Genomic DNA, 20,789 nt, shown 5'->3' with positions numbered 1-20,789 from the left:
GGGGCAGCATAATACACACTGCCCCTTACATGGAGGTTGCAATACCTCCACAATCTAGCTGTAGTGGTCAGGGCAATTTCATCTGGTTTGTGGAGTGGGGTAGGGTAAGAGCAAAATCAGTTCTCAGAAGCTCTAAAACCAATTGTAAAGTCTATTTAAGGAAAGACTATTTAAAAAGGGGGGGATGGGACCCTTACAATTATTGTTATGGAGGTGTGCGAGGGACAGATAAAAGTTTTATGTGAGAAAAGGCTTTTTTCCTAAAGCACACTGGCTATCGGAACAGGGACAGGAGGATGACCAGTAACAAAGTGGAAAGACAAAAAAGAGGAATGTACTTTCAGATGTGTCTAATCTTGTTGGTCTGGGCGTAACGTTACGGCAGACAGCCCAGCACGGAAATATGAAGTATGCTTTGTGAGAGAGAACGCTGTGCACCTCCCAGTTTGGTGGCTCAATGTATGATGTAGGTGTGAGAAGAAATTACTTCTACCTGCCCAGTGCACAGAGCAGCTAGCATATACGGTACACCTTCAATGACAAGACTCAGTTTTTGAAGAACGTTATTTATTCTTTGAATTCTAACCTACCTTGGGAGCTTCCTTGAGCCTAAGTCCAGAAAAGCGCTAGATCAGAGCCAGGTATTATTGTTGTTATAACTTCCCACCACAGCAGCATGCACTACTCATGGCCCCTTCAAGGGCCCACTCCCAAGTGTCCCCATCCTGTTTCTAGAGGGGCCGCTCCCATGTTTCTCATTACATAATTTATATAGCTATTAACAAAAATAACAAATACAACAATAAAATATCCAAACAAATTAGTACTATGTATAAACAATCTGAACCAATTTCTAAAATGATCTGTTCTCGGGTTCTCACATACACATTATTGTTTGTGCTATAGGTCAGCAATCCAACTTGTGTAACACAATCAAGTTATGACCATCTCACTAATCATATATTGTTTATTATGTTGTATGGTAGTGCCTAAAAGGCACAAACTGAGAACAGGGACCCCTGTGCAAGGCACTGTGCAAGCATGTAGTGCCTGATTCAAAGCCCACTGAATGCAATGTGACTCTTTCCACTGACTTTAACAGGCTTTGGATTAGATGCTAGTGTGAGACAATCCCTGTCTTGAAGATCTGACATTTTAAATGACAGAGGCAAAGGATAGGGAAGGTAAACAAAGGCAAAGTGACTTTTTCAAGGTCACGCAGCAGATTAGTGGTAGAGCCAGAAATAGCACTCACGTCTCCTAACTCCCTGGCCAGTGCCCCCACCACTAGACAACACTGCTATCTACTATTGCCCTCATAAAACAGACACTGTCTATCAAAATAATGCTTGCTGGAGGACAACCTAATGTCAGTGCTTGTTTCCATCTCAGAAAAACCTCTGTTTTTAAATTATCTACGCCAGTGATTCATTGTCTTTTCTCCCTTCACTCTCCTCTATCCCAGAACACATTGCCAATACCTCAGGATATATTATTGAGATAAGACTGTGTATTAAATAGATCCTGTTCAGTTCTAATTCCAGACAAGTACAAGTGCCATTCTCCCACCTCATTCTGGGGAAAGATAGAGAACTTGACAGAAGTAAATAGAAAGTAAAAAGGAGAAGGAAAATACTGTCTGAGTCAAGATTTGATCTAAAGTTTCTTTGTGCCGAGGGTCAGTGGTTATTCACCAAGAGGCAAAATGAATGATGAGTTGAAGTCAAGTCCTTAAATGAATGGATTAAATAAAAATGAATGAACTATTAAAGAAAGAACTGGAAGAAAGCCACTCTACAAAGCTAACCATGAAAACTAGAAAGGATCAATCCTAGTTATTTCCAGACATTGTTTTTCATTTTAATCAACCCCTTGAGACAGAGCTCACAGTGCCAAAGAAGTCAGCAGACTGGTAGGTTTTGGGGTGGCTATTCGTTTTATTTATTTTTTTAAAGAAATGTAGGCTAGGTCACTTGTACCATTTGTTGCATAAATTCGAGTGGGAGTGTTGGGGTGAAATACACCAGTCACAGGGGATATTCTGTTTCCTGTTGGAAAAGACAATGGAAACAAATAGCCTCTATGGTCCAGATGTAGTGGCTAACAGTGGGAAAAGGCAGCACAGCTGGCCCTATTTTGAAGTTGTGGGAAATCTGAATTTTCTTCCCAGAATACACACTGAATAGCACTTCTGAGTTGGAGAAACCAGAAACTTTTGCAGCACAGATGTCTGTGGTGAATGCTGGTGCATGGAGAGTGCTGTTCCTTGAGGAGCAATTACATCTCTTATCTCTTGTGTTGACTTTGAATGTCTTCACAGAACTCACCTGTGGTCTGATGCTACCATTTCATATAGTTGTTAAAATTCATATTTCAAATGTATGACATTAGCTGACTCCCAGTTCCCTCACTCTCATCACTATGTTCCTCCTTTCAAATATTTCTCAGTAAAGCTAGTCCATATGTCTACTCAATGGGAAAGCAATGCACGATTTCAAATAAGTTTGGAGGCATATCCTATTACTAAAGATTTGTGAGACTGTGTTCACATGCCAGATTACTGCACTGTCATGATAAATTGCTGCCAGAGCTTTGTTCTGCCCAGCTTTCCCAAAACAAATGAATTGGAAACATGCAGAAATGTACATTATACTTTTGAAAATTCCCACACCGGAGTCCACCTACAGTACCACAGTCAGTCATGGTTCACTCAGCCTTCTGAGTCTTAGAATCATTCTTTCAAACAGTATCGGTGAAGAATGGAACAGTAGCTCTGTTTCTACAGCACACTTTTTGTACTGCTTGACTGAACTTGTTGACAAATAACTTAATGCTTTATAACATTACCACTTGAAAGTCTGCTTTGGTGAGAGACACACACAAGATCTGTAGATATTTTCCTGTTTTGGCAACATCAGAAGAAATCCTGAACTGGCTCTAGGAATAAAGCAACTTGCAGAAAGGAAGGCTGGATCTGTGATTAAGGCACTGACCTGAGACTTAGAAGATGCGGATTCAGTTTCAGGCTCAGCTGCAGACTTCCTGTGTGATATTGAGCAAGCCATTTAATCACTCCATGCTTCAATGTTCCATCTGTAAAACGGGAACGATAATTGTCTTGTTGATATAGATTTTACTCCCTTCAGGATAGAACTGTCCCTAAGTCTTTGTGTGTATGTTGCTTAGTTCAGTGGGGCTCTGATCATAGATGCTGATTTTCCCGCTTTCGCATGGGTGCTCGACCCCCCGGCTGTGCCCCCACTCCACTCCTTTCATGAGACCCTGCCTCTTCCCACCCCACCCTGCCCCTATTCCAACTCCTTCCCCAAAATCCCCACCCCAAGTCTGCCCCCTCCCTGCCCCTATTCCAACTCCTTCTGCAAATCCCTGCCCCGGCCCTGCCTTTTCCCCACCTCCTCCCCTGAATGCACCATGTTCCTGCTCCTCCCACTCCCCTCCCGGAGCCAAACAGCCGCCAAACAGCTGTTTGGCGGCAGCTGGGCAGAAAGCGCTGGGAGGTAGGTGGAGGAGCAGGGACGTGATGTGCTCAGGGGAGGAGGTGGAGGAGGAGGTAGGGTGGGCGAGTGAAGAGAGCTTTGGCTGCCAGTGTGTGTGCAGAGTGCCCACTAATATTTCCCCATGGGTGCTCCAGCCTCGGAGCACCCACGGAGTCCGTGCCTATGGCTCTGATCCCGTTTGGGGTGTCCAGGCCCTACTGTACTACCTAATTATAGGTACTGCTGGTAGCATTACCTGTAATTAAGATTGTCCTGTTTTCAATTGCTTACAACTTAGCCAAATTGAAATTGTTGGGCAGAAATTTTCCATGCCAGATGACTGCCTCAAGTAGATGTTTTTTTCCTGGAACATTTCAGCAAGAATGGTTCAAAGACCTTGCAGAATGAGATTGGAAGGAGGGGGAAATATCTTGTTTTGCCATTTTAAAAAAGTTCTGGTAACTAATGGAGAAGTTCTTTCACCTCTGTGCTTTGGAGAAGGGATTTGAAATTTAGCTGGTGTCAGCCACGTGCCTTTTGATCAGTCCATGAAAAGTCCAAATTTGGCCAAGTTATCAGCCTTTGAAAAATCTCCATTCACAGTTGTTCCATAGAGACTTCTTAGATTTTGACAGCAAAATTTTCCAGGAAATCTGTCTGCACTGGCTATGCTTGAGCCCAGGCCTGCAGTGGGCTGAGCACAGTATTTTTCCAGCTATTGCTGCTCCCAGTGGCAGCAGGATCAGATACAGGAAATGAGAGGAGGGAATCTGTCTCTCTTGTACTCTCAATGCTACCCCTGCTGGTTGCTGGTGAATAGGCAGTGTGGAGAAGGAGGAGGAAGCAGTATGACTGAAATGTAGTGGGGACAGAGTTGGACAGGGGAGAGCAGAGAAAGAGGGAGTAGATTGGGATAAGGAGCAAGGACAGAAGACTGGGAGTTGGGATGGAGGAGACAAGGACAGGATGGGCAAGGAGCCTACAGGGAGACTGGGATGTGGAGCCCAGGGGAGGGAGACTGGGACTTGGATGAGTAGCCTGGTACGGGCTAGGCAAAGACGCTGGAAATGGAATGAGCAGCCCCAGGGGGTTGAGGCTAGGACTGCATAAGCAAAGAGACTGGGATAAGTAAAGACTGGGAATAGGAGCAGAGGGGGTCTGTGCCCACGAAAGAACACTCCCCTCCAGAACCTGGAAATGAATCCAGAATTCCTGAGCCTCAGCAGTTCTCTGCTGGTAGCAAAAAGCTGTGAAACCCACTGTCAATCAGTGTGTCTCATTCTTCTCTAATGACTGGTCTGTATAGAGAATGACAATTTAATACTGCTGTCAGTTACTCCGTTAGGTCAAGTGCAAGAGATCAGTGCTGTGGATCTAAAGGTTCCAAACTTTCTGAAGACCCGTGTGGTGGTCAGTATGGTTGCATGTGGTAGACTTTTGCTTTTTTCAGTTTGCTTTTTTAAAAACCTAGGAAATGACATGCAAAAACCTACAGTAAAAGAACATTAAGTTTGCAAAGTCAAACATTCAAAAGTTAGGAAATATCAGAGTTAAGGCTGATAGCGTGTGATTATGTAATTAAAGACTATCAGAATGCAAATACAGAAGGGGGGCAAATTAAGATTGCACAGGGAATCTTAAATATGGCATTTCCTACCTTTTCAGTGTTTGTCTTTGTAACCTTATTGTTCTTTTAAAGGAGTGTTTTGTGTATAATAATAACTTGTCATAACAGCTCTAGTACAGCATAAAGTTCCTTTTTTGTAGGCAGTTGGGCTGACTAGTCACCTCTTAGTTGTCTTAATATCGTTACCAAAAGTGGCTCGCTAGGCTTTCGTTGTACCAAAAAAGTTATGGTGTTGGCTTGAAACCATTCTGTGAATTAAAGTTTTAAAAAATTAAAAAGCAACAAGTTCCTTGAAAGCAGTAACAGATACATTGTTTTACTTTGTCTTAATCAGTTATCTAAACAAAAGTGTTTTGTTTCACAGTGCTGAAGGATTTGGTGGAGAAAATCTACCTAGATAAGTTGTAGAAACACAGATTTTTCTCACATCATAAACACTAAGGTCATCTTTGTCAAAAGGACTCTCATTTTGTGTGCAGACATTTGGTCATGCAGATTATATGCCTGAAAGCGATGGTCTGTATGCAAACTATATGTCCACAGACAGAAGCCTTTTGAAAATGAGGCACTAACTGTCACTCTTGGTGTAATTCTCACCAGAAAGAATTGCATTCTAGTGAAGACTAAGTGATTTCTTACTCCTATGGGTAATCCTTCCGGGTCAGAGTTCATGTATGTTGGTGGTATGGTGGGTGAAAGTTTACATTGCTGTAGCCTAAACTGGACAAGGTCTGTCCATAAAGGATGAATCCAGGGCTGTCAATTCTGCACCTGCTACTACAGTTAAAGTTTAATTTTCCTATCAAGTTTCAGGAAGTTTGGTTTGAGTTTTACTTTCCCAATCGCGCTCTCCTGTGATCGATTTCTCGCTCTCTGGCTAATACTGAGCAGCGAACATGACTAAAGAGAGTTTTTTGTTAAGAACCACTTGCAGGGTGATGCCTCTTTTCTGTTCTATATAGCAATCTAAACAATCCTTGATCTTTAAAGGAATACTGTCAAGGCAGATAGGCCTAACATGAGACCTCTCTGCTTTGTTTTGGGTTGTGTGTGAGCATGACATTGTGCATCCCTTTCCTTGTCACCCTTGATTGCTTTGTCTGCTCTGTTCTTAGGAGACAACAGTGTGCTGAAGTTTACAAGAATGTTGCTCTCTACAAGAACAGGCCCAGGGTCCCAGAGACAATCCCAGGAGTTGGTTTATGAATCCACACCAGTCTCTCCAGCACCACCTCACACTGCTTGTTTCTTTTGATTTTGCTAACAGGTTATTGACATTCAGAAGGATCTTTCTTTCCAAGAACAGACCTGTTATCTCAGAGAGAAACCCAGTGCCCTGGCTAGTGTTGGTTCACGCCAGCAGAAAAACCTGCATTTGAACCATTAGACTACTTCCTTTATCGTAAAAAAACCCAGGAAATAGGAACACTGTGAAAAGGAAAAATCTGTACCATTTTCAAGGTCGCCTTGATTGTGTGGCTGATTCTCTGATAATGCACTGTGATACAGCACTCTGATAATGTACTGTCGAAGTAATTATAATTTTCTTCCACTTTAAATGCCCTTTACACCATCAGTGGTATCAAATGGCCTTGTGTAAATGAGACTCAGGCCCTGGGTCTCTGTTAAGACAATGAACAAGCAATCTGAATGGTAATCCCAAAGGCAGAATAGAAATGTTTCTAAATAAAAAACAATTTATTGAAATACACTCAATCAAAATAGGCTAGATTTTCCTGTTTATCTTGGTTTGTCAAGCTGCCAAGTGAGAGTTAATGTCACCATAAGGGTCCTAGAGGTCTCCTGCCTCTTCCCTTCTGAATATTGACAAATGAGGCAGGGTTAGGACACCGGGGAGAATGATATAAAGAGTTGCTCATGTGGCTGTACATCAAGGACACTTCTGTTGTTATGGTAGGAACATGATATAAGGAGTCAGAGAAAATCAGGTATCCTGGAGCTTTCCATTTTTTCTCAGCTGACCAATACTGATTTTATGTCAATCCATGTTTTTTGGTTTTTTTTATGATGTCTATTCCCCTCAGCCCTTTATGAATGTTTTATTTAATGGGATGGCCTGCATTGTGGCTGCATTATGCCATGCAGTGGGAAAGGGTCACAGGCACAGCAGCTATACAAGGGAGCCTTTGGACTTTCTATGCACTAGAGAAAGTATCTCCATTCTGGCCTTGAATGTGCTGCTCTGGAGGGCAGCAATGAGTCAGGCAAGGAAATTTTTCATGTATCCAGAGGCTTCAGCACAATGCATAGGGTCTGTAGCTATGAATGGTAGTTTCCAGAGGTGAAATCCCATCCAAAATTCCAACTGACTTTGGTGGAGCCATGAGTATGCCCCAGTTTCCTAGACTTCCTGCACTCTACTGCTCGCGGCATCAGTCTCTGTTTTGAGTTACTGCGTAGACAGTTACAGTCACTCTTTTCTTTCCTAATGAGAAGAGATAACTAACTGAATGAGGGTAACTGCCGGTTTTGAAAATTCAGGTATATCAAACTACTATATAGACTCCATTTCTGGATTTCTAGTTATGAGGAAATAAATCTGAGGTAAACTCTAGCTCTAAAAATAGAACACAGCCAAATAGAACACACATTTCTCTGGCGCCGCATTCTGGCCTTGGATACATGTACAGAATTCAGAGTGATTTATTTAGGAGTTGTGTTCATGCATTTTTAGGGCAAAATTTGGTCTAGTGCATTGACCTCAAATAATTAAATTTCGCAATCTCTCTAAAAAATTACGACCGAAAGTCTCAGCAGCTAGTGATAACCGGAACGATTACAGTCATTTAAGTAAGAGACATATGCTATGTGAAAGTTCAGTGTTTTTAATGAAAACAGGAACATGCTTTAAAAGTGCAGCAATAGTGCAATTTGAAGTATGTAATTCTCCTGTTAAAATTGGTGATAATATGTTTAACAAAAAGGACTATCAGGAAAGATACTTAAAAAAAAAAAGTACACATTGTTATCTGATAAATTTAATGAGAAGATCAATTGTGCTGGTTTAACAGGAAGCACTATTTGTATATAAACCAAAACAAAGAAGTAACATTTGTTGGCCTTAAAAAGGGACATAGCCTTTGTATAGCCGTATGTTTTGCTTGGAATTTTGCCAGGATTATAAATAGATTGGTGGGAAGCCTCTGGGCAAGAAAAAATGTACCGTCATATATAAAATAATCATAGAAGGGACAGTCTTATAACCTGGACTCCTGTTAGTAGTTTTACCCATACAGCTAATCTTCAGTGGGACTGTTCTCATAAATAATTACTCATATGAGTATGGGGTACAGGATTAGATCTATAGTTAGAGCCCAACTGGTTCTCTACTGTGCCTGAGCAGAGCTATTTAGGATGTCTAAACTCTTCCATGTTCACTTATCATAGGGAAGATGTAAAGTTGTTCCTGATGGCTCAGAGCTTCCCAGCTCACATGTGGAGCACACTCTAATGGAGAGCTTGATACGCTGTCTTCTGCAGCAGGGACTTGTGCAGAGTAGGGACACGGTCATGACCTTCCTCACTACCAACTTGGGGGTGACTAGAGTTCTGATGGGAACCAGTTACTTCTCTTGGGAAAACATGGGGACTGTGTTACTCAGAACTAACTTGCTTTTAATGGATTTAAATCATACCTTAACTTTCCTGGAACAAGTTGAATTCTTGCTTGTTCAATGATGAAAGTATGTGGCATGTTTTATTTTTCATGGAAAATGAAGCCAGTCAAGGAGCTAATGGGTCAGAGCATCAGCTGGGGTAAATCAGTGGAACTAGCTGATTTGCACCAGCTGAGGAACTGGCTCAGCATCATTTGGGGAAAGGAAGTTGTGGATTTATGATGAAGATGTGTTTCAGCTGGGTGCTATAGAACTGGAAAGATTTGTCTAGACAATATCCCCCCAGAAGCCCATGGGTACATTCCAAGCATTTTTCTCTGGAAATGAAGTACTTTTACATTCAGTTTAGAGCAGGAGTCCACCCTGCTGAGGGTATTTTGTTGCAAGGGTCTCAGAGAAGTGCATGTAAAAATACCTAACCCCCTGATGATTTTTCATGTAAGTAAACCTATTTAAAAATGGTAAATATAATGTTGAGGCAGAAACTTGCATGTCATATCTCAGCTTGCTGTAAATTACTTTAAAACAAAAGAGGTATCAACCCATCAGAACTTGGATGAAAATATAAATACCTATAGAACCTTAACTGTTGTGATGTCTGTGGAATTCTCTCAGTCATATATAATGGCATGACCATGATCTTGACAATTTCCCTTTGAGAAGATGATAGAATGCTGGAAAAATAGTCTAAAAACAACTTTACTAGCAACTAGAAAAGCTCAAAACTCTTTATAGGCACAGATACTACTGATTCTCTTCTAATGTATGCAAAAAATAAAATATACAAGATCTCTGTTAATTATTGGGAAGTAAATAGAACACTACAATTAAAAAAACACCGAAGACAAAAATCAGCTGTTTCTATCCATGACATCTGCTCCAACTGGACTCATGGTTAATAATAATCTGTTGCTAGGATCAGGCTTTAGTTTATATGTAGAGGCCTCTGCAGAGGGAAATACTTTCAGAATTCCTGAGTGGGTCATAAATAATCAGTGGCACTGAAGAGAAGAGAAAAAAAGAAACAGCAATATGAGGATCCACAGTAGGAATGACTGTCATTCCCATTGCAACATCACTTGTGCAGCCAAACTTGTTTATCAACCGCCACGTATTAGTTGGATAGCACCCTAGAAATAGTTGCTTATAAATAAACAAGCAGAGAGTAAGACTGTTGCCAACAACTTTGCAATATAATCTTCTGCATATGAGTTCTAATCTAATTAGAACTTGTCTAGATGGGGAAATTTACTGGCAATGTAATTATATTGGTATAGTTATGCTGGTAAATTTCCCTATGTAGATAAGACCTAAGTTTTTAGGAGCTGGGTCATTTACTTCCATTATCCCAATGATTTTAAATCCACATCAGTCCCAGATTTGGAAATATGCATGTAGCGTATGACAAAGTGAAACACACACCTACTGGGTATAGAGATATCAGGTTCAAGCAATATGTCCAAATTATAATAGCACCAACAGAAAGTTCTCAGGTTCACTTGAGGCAGGATTGTTCTCCATTTATTTAATAACCATGGTGCTAATCCTGAGGTCAAAACGTTGCACATTAGGACCAAACACAGTAGAAACCCTGTGTGCTGAATGGTATCACGGTCACTTCCACGTGGGAAGAACTCTGCTTTAGATCTTGGCCCTGCAGGGTAGGGGGAAGGGGGCAGGTTGGGGACATGGATTCACAAAGGAGAGAACCAATTCAGCTCTGGCTCGGAGGGCTTTGTCATCCACTCTACACCCAGACCCTGGAGGTTGTAGCTTGGCTGCATGGGTTTGTGGTCCTTATTTCACTTTTGGTTTTGAAGGGTGCACCTCTGAGCTCCCCTGTGTGAGCTCAGGATTTTTCAGGATTGGGTCCCATAGGAGGACTCAGTCGATGTGCACAATGTGTAGCCTGTGTAATTACTGCGCACACCCACATTATTAAACTAAGTTAATTTGTAATTATAATGTGATAATTACACAGATATTGCTGAGAATAGCATCATTTCCACTATAAATCATATGGATTCTACAATTAGTAACTTCATTTTTTCCCCATAAAATTAAATATCATGACTGGATAAATAAAAATACATTCACAAAATGCAGTGATCCAAATTATACACTTACAGCTCTGAAATCTCCACTGGTGAAGCCTCTAAATCTGTCTTCGACTCTCCTTTCTTTGGAATCCAGAATGTCATAAAGACTATTCAGGAAAGCATCGTTATTTGGTCATCTCTCTTGAAGTTAAGCGTCAACTTAAATCTCATTGGGGACATGGGACTTAAAACAGTGTTGCTACTTCTCATGACTTTGAAGTTAGTCTCATGATTTTTCTGGGTTTGACTCATGATTTTTTGAGCGCCTGGGACTGGTAATGCTTACCTAAGTTTAAATGCTTTCCTGAACTTTCAAGAGAGATGAATAGGCAAAAGTAATTTCTTCAGCTGAGGTTTCTATCCATACTGAAATGGCACACTGCCATTCAAAATTTTTTAATTTTTTTAAAACATTGTTTTTTCGTAATTACCCATTAATACAGTCTGTTATAAGGAACTGGCTTAGCTACACATAATTGTTTCGGATAGTTATCCAATAAAAGGATCAGTGTAAATGTAGAATAAAAAAGGAAATATTTAATAGGAACATGAAAGCAATAGCAATCAATCTTATTAACCTAGTGAGTGCAGTAGATTTATTAAAGGCTCGATATAATACAGTTACTCGCACTGAATAGTATCTTACTTTGAGTGAAGTCCCACTGAAGTCAAAGGTACTACTTTCGGAGTCAGATGCTACTCCATGTGAGTAAGAAGGTTGCAATCTAGCCCAAAATTTATGAGGTGGATATTGCATTTGGTTTTCATTTTGGATATGTAATAATCCAAGTACAGTATGGGTTGGTTAAAATTATTATTAATAATTTATGTGTACTGTAGTAACACCTAGAGACACCACCTGAGATTAGAGAGCACATAGTAAGAGAGTTTTCTGCCCTCAAGAGTTTACAGTCTAAATAGACAAGTCAGATAAAGGATGGGAGGGGAAACTGAGGCATGGAGTGGTGACATGATTTGTCATATAGCAGGTTAGTGGCACAGCTGGGAGTAGAACCCAGGTCTATTTGCTCCCAGTCTAGGGCACTATCCACTGCATTACACTTTCTCTTTCACATTTAAAATGTTTTGTTTTTATTGAGACTTCCATAAACACCCTTTGTCTTTTAAATACATTGGGAAAATAATCACCATAGAACTTTAGGGCCAAATCCTGCTCCACATGTTCACAAGCACATTGACTTCAATGTCATATGAGTAAGATGAGCAGGTTTTGGTTTTTAGTGTAGTGTCACCTCATAAAATAGGCCCATGGAAGACAGGAAACATTGGCATTCAATATACACGTATCTTCTCATTGTTTGGGGATTTCAAACTGTTTTTGTTTTACAGGTTTGGCGTTCACTCTTAAAGGAACACTGAAAACTGGGAGCAAGCTTTCTTTTTAATTTAACATTCTTTTAAGATTATGTAGGTGCTGGAACAATGTGTATGTGCTGGGGTGCTGAGAACCATTGAACCAAACTGTAAACCCTGAATATAATGAAAACCACTTCAATCCAGGAGGTGCTGCAGCACGCCCCACACCTAGTTCCAGCACCCAGGGCCGGCTTTAAGCTGATTCCCCCAATTCCCAGGAATCGGGCACCGCGCCTTAGGCGTCTTTTTTTAATGTAAAAAAATTATTTTTACTCACACGGCAGCGTGTGTGTGGGGGTCCGTTCCGGGTCTTCAGCAGCATTTCAGTGGCGGAGGGGTGGGGGTCCTGCTCCCGGTCTTTGGCGGCATTTCAGCGGCGGGGGGTCCGTTGGTGCCGCAGAAGACCTGGAGCAGACCCCCACCACCCACTGAAGTGCTGCTGAAGCCCTGGACCATCACCGGGTACTCGAATAGGGCTCCACCGTTCATAAAGCTAGCCCTGCCAGCAACTATGTATGTAGGAAAGAAAGGCAGAATGTATTTTTCAGTGTTTCGCAGGGTTAAGAGTTAGCCTTTTATTCAAAGCAAATAAACACAGGTTGAACCAAATAAACACAGAAAGGAGGGGTTAATTTTCTGCGTCGTGATCAGGAGTTTAGATACACAACACTAAATATTAATAAATAATAAGAGTTGGGCATGCAACTTGTTATACTTGGTGCTGAAAATGTCCTGTTGTTTGCGAACAGAGTTTGTTTAAGGTCAGATCTGTTTGACTTCATTTAATTTTTTAACTTTTTGAAAAAAATATCAGTCTGTTTTTGAAAGGCCAGTTTTTCTCCCACTGTAAAGTTAAACAATGTAGTTACCACAGTCAAATACATAAGACTATTTTTTTAAAAAAAGGTTACTGCATATTGTTCTCTAAGATGGCGTTAGAGATGGAGGAGGCATCCACAGAAGGGAAAAAACGAGGGCTAGAAAATAAAACTCCTTTGTGAGAAATAGACTTTGTGGGAGAAGAGGAGTAGCTAAGATACAGATAGGAACAGCAGGAATGATTGTTCTGTTATGTCAACCATCACCTTTTTTGTTACACTTTAATTGCGATAATCTTTGCAGGCTCAGCTGCTATTGTTTCCAGTCTGCTCTTAACAATTACCAAGCAGGAAAAGAAGTCTGTAAAATATAAAGATTTAAAGAAAACCTTTTGGGTTAGTCAGTAACAAATGTACATGAGCCTTTGTCAACCTGACTTCCTACAAAAAGCCTACCGTGTTTTGGATCTTTCTAATTGCATTGCTTTCCTTTTCATGACAAGACACATTTGAAGCCATTATTTGAATTCTGGAGTTCAGCCAGCTGTTAGAAATAACCTGAATAGAGCCAATGGACAATAACTTTATGATTCAAAAAGTAGGCGTAGTCACTATTTTCTACATAAGCTAAGGAAACACCTTAGCAGAAAAAAAAATAAAGCATATCTCCTATCAGACTAGCATTTAAGAGCACCAGTTCTTAATGAGAACACAGAGGTGCTGATCTTTTAACTTTTCTTTTTCTTTCTCATTTCAGTTTGTCAGCTGAAATAATGTGGAAATGATATAATCGTCCTGAAGTTTAATATGGCATGTAAGAAATCATCTCCATTAGCTGAGGAGCAATCTTCCACCGAAATAGATGATCTTCATATTTCACTGCAAGGTAAGTTATGCAAGTTTCATGTAACTTTTCATGTAAGTTTTTGGCAAATGTCTGTGGCCGTGTGCCAGTTGAATGAAAATCTGTGAAATTCATTAAAACATAAAAATAGTGTCAGATATAGTCCATTTATTTCTGTGCTGTAAACAGACCTCTGTAAATATCTCACCAGAGGCTTTTCAACTGTAAAGTGAAACAGTACTGAGTTTTTTTTCATGGTATTTATCAAGTGATTGCCTTTTTTGGAACAGATTTGCTCACAGTTTGTTTTCCTTAGCTGAACATGTTACTATAAACAGTTGTCAAGGGAACCATTAAAGAGTTACACAATTCCTATAATTTATTAGGTATCTCTGCAAATTAAAACGTGCCTTTGCTTGCCTAATTTTTATGTGCTGTTAGTGGAAAGCACTAAATAGTCTTTGCTTTAGATAATAGTCTTGTTGCATTTTCTTCTTATTTCTTGTCTCCGTCCCCTGTGGATATATATTTCAGGGCCTGAATGAGCATAAAAGCTCTCTGGCTTCCACACAAGTTCATTAAAGACCAGATTCTGTGCCCTTCACTCACACTGAGTCACACCCTACAGAGCAAGCAGTCCCCTTTATTTCAGTGGGGCTACTTGAGTAATAAGGTGCTGGTCAGTCTGAGCAAGGGAGGCAGAATTGGGCTCTAAAAATAATAAAGTAAAGGTTCCTCAACCATTTGTTGGAGTGTGCTGGGCTGAGAAGAATTTATTTTTCCCTAAACTTGTGTCTCTTTGGATAAGTTTTGGAATGTGTTTTTGAAATAGCAGTACTTGTGTTTCACATTAATAGGGAGTTTTGTTTAAATGTTTACAGTATGCTATGTTTCCTTGTTTGGTTTATTTGATAGCCAATCATACAGTCTTTCTGCATGCAAAAACTGATCTTGATTTCAGAATCAAGTCCATTACAAAGCTGATTTTTCAGTTTTTTGTCTGCTCTATGGGAAGATGGGCTGCATCACCCTCTATAAAAGGATTTCCCAATGGCTTACCTATGGTGAAGTTACTCTCTGATTTATTTGAAGGAAAACATTGAAAACAGATGAAGCTGGTGCAGAAAACAAATCTGCAAGATGTCTTCTGTCATCCTTATCTACACAAATGTTTCTTGAGCTATGAATTACGTTTTATTAGTATTTACAATGATCTAAAGCAGAAGTCCCCAACGCGGTGGCGCCCATGGGGGCATCTAAATGTGCCTGCGTCCTGGCCGGTGGTCGACAAGTGACGTCATCGAGAGGCATCGCCGCCGAAATGCTCCCAAAATTCGGCTGCATTTCGGCGGATACTCGACCGCCTCAACAGCCCTTCGTCTGGCGCCCGCCAGACAAAGAGGTTGAGGACCGCTGATCTAAAGCTAAACTTATTTCTAACTGACACCTTTTCCTTTTGCACTTGACTTCATTACAGTCGGACCGGCAAGCAGAAAACTTCCAATGGCCAAAGGTTACTCTAAAACAGGGGTGGGCAAATAACGGCCTGCGGGCCACATCTGGCCTGTGGGACTGTTCTGCCTGGCCCCCAAGCTCCTGGTCCAGGAGGCTCATCCGCACCCACAGCCTAAGCTCACTCATTCCACTGCCAGTGCAATGTTCTGGGTGTCAGGGCTGTGAGCTCCTGGGCCTGATCCGGTTCTCTGAGCTGCGTGGTGGTGGCATCGGCATGGCTGGCTCCAGCTGGGCGGTGCGGCTGTAGCGCTGCCAGCCACTCGTGCTCCAGGCAGCATGGTAAGGGGGCAGGGAGTAGAGGAGGTTGGACAGAGGGCAGAGGAGTTCGGGGTGGTGGTCAGAGGGTGGGGATGTGGATGGGGAGTAAAGAGGAGGTTGAATGGGGGCAGCGGTCCTGGGGGGGGGCAGTCAGGAAGGAGTGAGGTTGAATGGGGCAGCAGGGGCAGGTGTTTCGGGGACAGCCAGGGAACAGGGAGTAGGGGTTCCAGGGGGGCCGGCAGGAATGAGAGGAGGGGTTGGATGGGGCAGGAGTCCCGGGGGGGCATGACCGCCTCCCCTAACCGACCCTCCATACAAATTACAAAACCCAATGTGGTCCTCAGGCCAAAAAGTTTGCCCGCCCCTGCTCTAAAAAGGCACACAAAGTATAGCCCCATTTTGCCTTCAGATGCACTTTTGCAGCACCCATCAAAGTCAGTGGGAAATGCCCATGAGCATCTAAAGAGAGAATTTTGCCTCAGGTAAACACTTCGATGTGTGTTTAGCATGAAGTAGAATCAGAAAAGTAATTTCTAGCTTTGAGTCAGGAGATAGTGTTATTCTTACAAAGGATCATAGATAGAATTCACGGCCATGAAAAAACATCACGGACCATGAAATCTGGTCTCCCCCATGAAATTTGGTCTTTTGTGTGCTTTTAACCTATACTATACAGATTTCATGGGGAGAGCAGCGTTTCTCAAACTGGGGTCCTGACCCAAAGTGGGTTGCGGGGGAACGTCACAAGTTTATTTCGGGGGGGGGGGGGAGTCAAGGTATTGCCACCCTTACTTCTGTGCTGCTGCCTTTACAGCTGAGCGGCCAGAGTGTGGTGGCTGTTGGCCAGGCGCCCAGCTCTGAAGGCAGCACCCCGTCAGCAGCAGCGCAGAAGTAAGGGTGGAAATACCATACCATGCCATCCTTACTTCTGTGCTACTGCCTTCAGAGCTGGGTGGCTGGAGAGTGGTGGCTGCTGACCGAGGACCCAGCTGTGCAGGCAGCAGCACAGAAGTCAGAGTGGCAGTACCATACCATGCCATCCTTCCTTTTGTGCTGCTAATGGCAGCAGCTCTGTCTTCAGTGCTGGGCTCCTGGCCAGCAGGTGCTGCTCTCTGGTTGCCCAGTTCTGAAGGCAGCGTTGCCACCAGCAGCAGCGTAGAAGTAAGGGCAGCAGTACCACAACCTCTCAATTCCTTTTTGGATCAGGACCCTACAATTACAACACCATGAAATTTCAGATTTAAATATCTGAAATCATGAAATGTACGATTTAAAAAATCCTGTGACCATGAAATGGACCGTGAATTTGGTAGGACCCTAATCATAGATGGGGATTTTGCTTTGAAATCATGTTATTTCTGAACAAATTGAAATTGAATTTTTAAGTTAACTGGCCGCCATACTGAAGGAATGGAGAATTCAAGGTTCAGTAGCCCAGAGATTAAGGGTATGCCTACACTGCAGCTAGACATCTCTGGCTGTCTCGTGCCAGCTGACTCGAGCTCACGGGGCTTGAGCTGAGGGGTGTTTAATTGCAATGTATACATTCCAGCTCAGGCTGGAACCCGAGCACTGGGACCCTTTCACTTCACAAGGTCCTAGAGTCCAGGCTCCAGCCCAAGTCCGGACATCTGCACTGCAGTTAAAGAGCTCCATGCACCTGAGTCAGCCTGCAGTGTAATTGCAGTGTAGTGCAGACATACTGTAAGAGCCCCATTTATTAAAATGTCAAGAGGTTATACATTATCTTCGTGCTGAAGAAATTTGAGTGCTTCAGCTCTGTTGAAATGGCAACACACTTGGGCCTAATTGTTTTTGTCAGAATTCCTTCTGTTGGCATACGCTTCATGTGGTTGGCTCTCACATGAGGCCGTGTCTGCACTACAGAGTCTATGTTGGCATAGGTGTCCCAGAATAGACCCCTAGTGTAGATGCTTTGAGTGCCAACAGAAGGAGTTCTGCTGACATAATAACAGCATCTCCCTAAACCACATTAGTTATGCCAGCAGAAACACTCTTCCATCAGCTTAGTTGCATGTATTGTGGGAGTTCTGCCAACATAACTATGCAACCTAGGGGATGTGAATTTTTCATGCTCCTAGCCGAAGTAGTTATGCTAGCATAACTCTGTAGTGTAGACCAAGCCTAAGACATCTTAAGATGCTTTACAAAAAATAATTAAAAATATAAATACAGAAACAAACTAAGAAGTGAGACCCTGGTAGAACCTTTGGGGCAGAATTACAGAACTGGAATTATATACTTAGAAGAAGTAAAGACATTAAGGTAGTAGACAGAAACCACTATCCTTGAAATCAGTAGATCCTCAGTAACAGATGGGAAGTGGGAATAACAGGGAACTTCAAGAGCAAACACTGAAGCTAAGAGTTTTCAGAAATCGAAGCCTAAAGTTAAGCTTTTAGAGGCAAGATTTTCGAAGTGTCTGGAGATTGTGTTTGTCAGTTTTTGGGTGCTGAGCTTGAGACACCTTAGAGAGGGCTCATTTTCAGAGAGTGACTGCTCAGTACTTTCTGAAAATCAGATCACTTATGTAGGTGCTTAAATATGGACTGAGAAGTCTATCATTAGGATGTTATTTTTGAAACTCTTAATGGGGGGGAGGGATAGCTCAGTGGTTTGAGCATTGGTCTGCTAAACCCAGGGTTGTGAGTTCAATCCTTGAGGGGGCCCACTTAGGGATCTGGGGTAAAAATTGGTCCTGCTAGTGAAGGCAGGGGGCTGGACTCAATGACCCTTCAAGGTCCCTTCCAGTTCTAGGAAATTGGTATATCTCCTATTATTATCATTATTTATAATTCTTAACTATATGATTTATGTTCAGTTTTGTATAATGCACAGGTTAAAAGAAACTAGTACGTATCTTTTAGTATTGGAAAAAAGAAAAACTGAGCAGGCGTGTAGTCTGGGTGACTAGTCTTGATAATACATTCAGAAGTCAGTACATTACTTTACCTGGAAGGCATCCAAGGACATCACAACATTGATCTAATCTGGTTGCTATAGGGGCAAAGTCTATAATTTTTTCAGTCAGTCTTGGTCACAGCCAAGCAATAGTTCTAATAGTGTCAAAGGAATGTTTAACCATTCTACTAATATATGGAAGGGCTGTTGTCAGATGCTACCGGTGTGGTGCTCTGCTCTGTTCAATGTTGATATCACTTGGCTGCATGCATGTGTTCCCTCTGTGTGCTGTCCCAGCTCTTCGAAGATAGCTGACACAGCAGACCCGAAAGGAACCCCCAATGACCACAGAGTCTAGTAAGGTACGAAGGCACTTCGGCCAGGTTTATTGCCGTGTGGACACAATGATAGTTCCCCTAGATTGTTACTCCAGTAAAAGGCATACTACTAGTATGTGCCTCTTGGCAATGGACTCAGCTCAGTCAGTGGTGGGACTTTCCACTGCCCCCTCGGCTGGACAAAGACACCGCCCCAGGGATGCATTCTTATACACAGGTACAAACAAGTTACACATCACTTCTGATGTATTGAGGTGCAACCCTTCTACGCAGCAAGGTACAACCCCTCTACGCTGTAAGGTGACGCCTCTCACCTTGTACATGTTGGTTCGAACAAAACAACTCTATCCATCATATTACCCTTTTGGCCTTGTCATTGGGATGGGTCAGCCTGTTCCTTGTTATCTGTGGTAGGTTCCAGTATAAGGTGTTCTGGTACCGTGTTTATACTTCAACACACTAGGTGGATATATGTTTATGCAACATCAGCCCTTTCCTTGCCAGCTTCTGTGAGCAGGGCCTGCCTATGGCTCACAGTTTAACTTTGCTTTATGTTAGCAAAGTTTTGACCATTACCTTAGTTCAGGCCTCAAACCGGGCCTTTATCAGGGCCTTTACTTACTACAAGGGCCAAATTCTCACTTTAGTTTAGATGAGCAATTCATTTTAGATTGTGTAAACTTAATGGGACAGTGACCATCTTTTTATTCCGTGTTTGTGCAGTGCTTAGTGTAATAGGGTTCTGGTCCATGACCGGGACTCCTAGGTATTACCACAATACACATACATAATAATCAGCTGGCATAAATCAGTGTAGCTCCACTGAGTGAAAATTTATGTATGTTTTATGAGAACTCTGTGATATACAACATGCAGAGCTACAAAAAGATTATGAAATATTAAAATTACAGGTAGTCACACCCCATGGCCATCAAGATTATGATATTAGTTTGTTAAATTAATGTCATTGTTAAATCTGTTTAATTAATGTCAGTATTCTGCATTTGCTGCATTAGCTACTGAACTTGTAGAAAGGAAAATTGTTCGAGGTGTGGCAGCTTCTCCTAAAATTGTCATACTTGACTACGGAAGAAAAGACGTGGTAAAAAAAAAAACTGTAGGTAAAAGGAAGAAATGTAACTTGGTTCATAGTGAGTCACTCTTTGTAGTTAGATGGTTTAAGAAGATATAAATTAAGTTTAATAAAACTTGAAAATATTGGGTCAGATTCTAGGTACAACGCAGGAGGTGAGGAGAGTGGGGAGGAGAGTGCACAGGTGACCTTACACCCATTATTGCCAATCCCAAGCATTCAAAAATCACAAATCAGGCCCCAAAATCATGAGATTTAAAAAAATCTCGTAAATCATATTTTTTCCTCTGTTTTTTTGAGTCTTTAGAGTGTCTTGTTTTCAGACCATTGGAGGGCTAAAAACTTATTATTTTTAAATGAAAGCTGAGATTTGTATGTAATCACATGACTCCTGTCATAAACAGATAGCTAAGGGTTAATGTTCTTTTACCTGTAAAGGGGTCACACCAGTAACCTGAAACACCTGACCAGAGGACCAATCAGGAAACAAGACTTTTTCAAATCTGGGTGGAGGGAAGTTTTGGGTGTGAGTTCTTTGTTCTTTGTCTTGGGTCTGACCCTCTCGGCTGTGAGAGTGATTTTTCTATCTCCTGGCTTTCTAATCTTCTGTTTCCAAGTTGTAAGTACAAGGATAGTAAAACAATAGGTTTATATTGTTTTCTTTTGTATTTACATGTGTGTAGTTGCTGGAATGTTTTAAATTGTATTCTTTTTGGATAAGGCTGTTTATTCATTTTTCTTTTAAGCAATTGACCCTGTATAT

The 20,789-nt window shown here is 41.7% G+C and overlaps 1 protein-coding gene across 1 annotated transcript in view; it reads left to right on the top strand.

Annotated features, from left to right (window-relative positions):
* SYNE2 (spectrin repeat containing nuclear envelope protein 2) overlaps positions 1-20,789 on the top strand; it is a 273,351-nt gene that overhangs the window by 8,125 nt on the left and 244,437 nt on the right. The window contains exon 2 of the mRNA XM_050952774.1: positions 13,814-13,942. Within this exon, the coding sequence (XP_050808731.1) occupies positions 13,864-13,942 (79 nt within the window). The 5' untranslated portion in view covers positions 13,814-13,863. The remainder of the gene's footprint in view (positions 1-13,813; positions 13,943-20,789) is intronic.

The sequence above is a fragment of the Gopherus flavomarginatus genome, chromosome 5 (genome assembly GCF_025201925.1).
Source record: "Gopherus flavomarginatus isolate rGopFla2 chromosome 5, rGopFla2.mat.asm, whole genome shotgun sequence".
In the NCBI taxonomy this organism is placed as follows: Eukaryota; Metazoa; Chordata; order Testudines; family Testudinidae; genus Gopherus; species Gopherus flavomarginatus.
The sequence above is the reverse complement of the archived record's forward strand: the minus strand, read 5'-3'. Positions and strand labels throughout refer to the sequence as shown.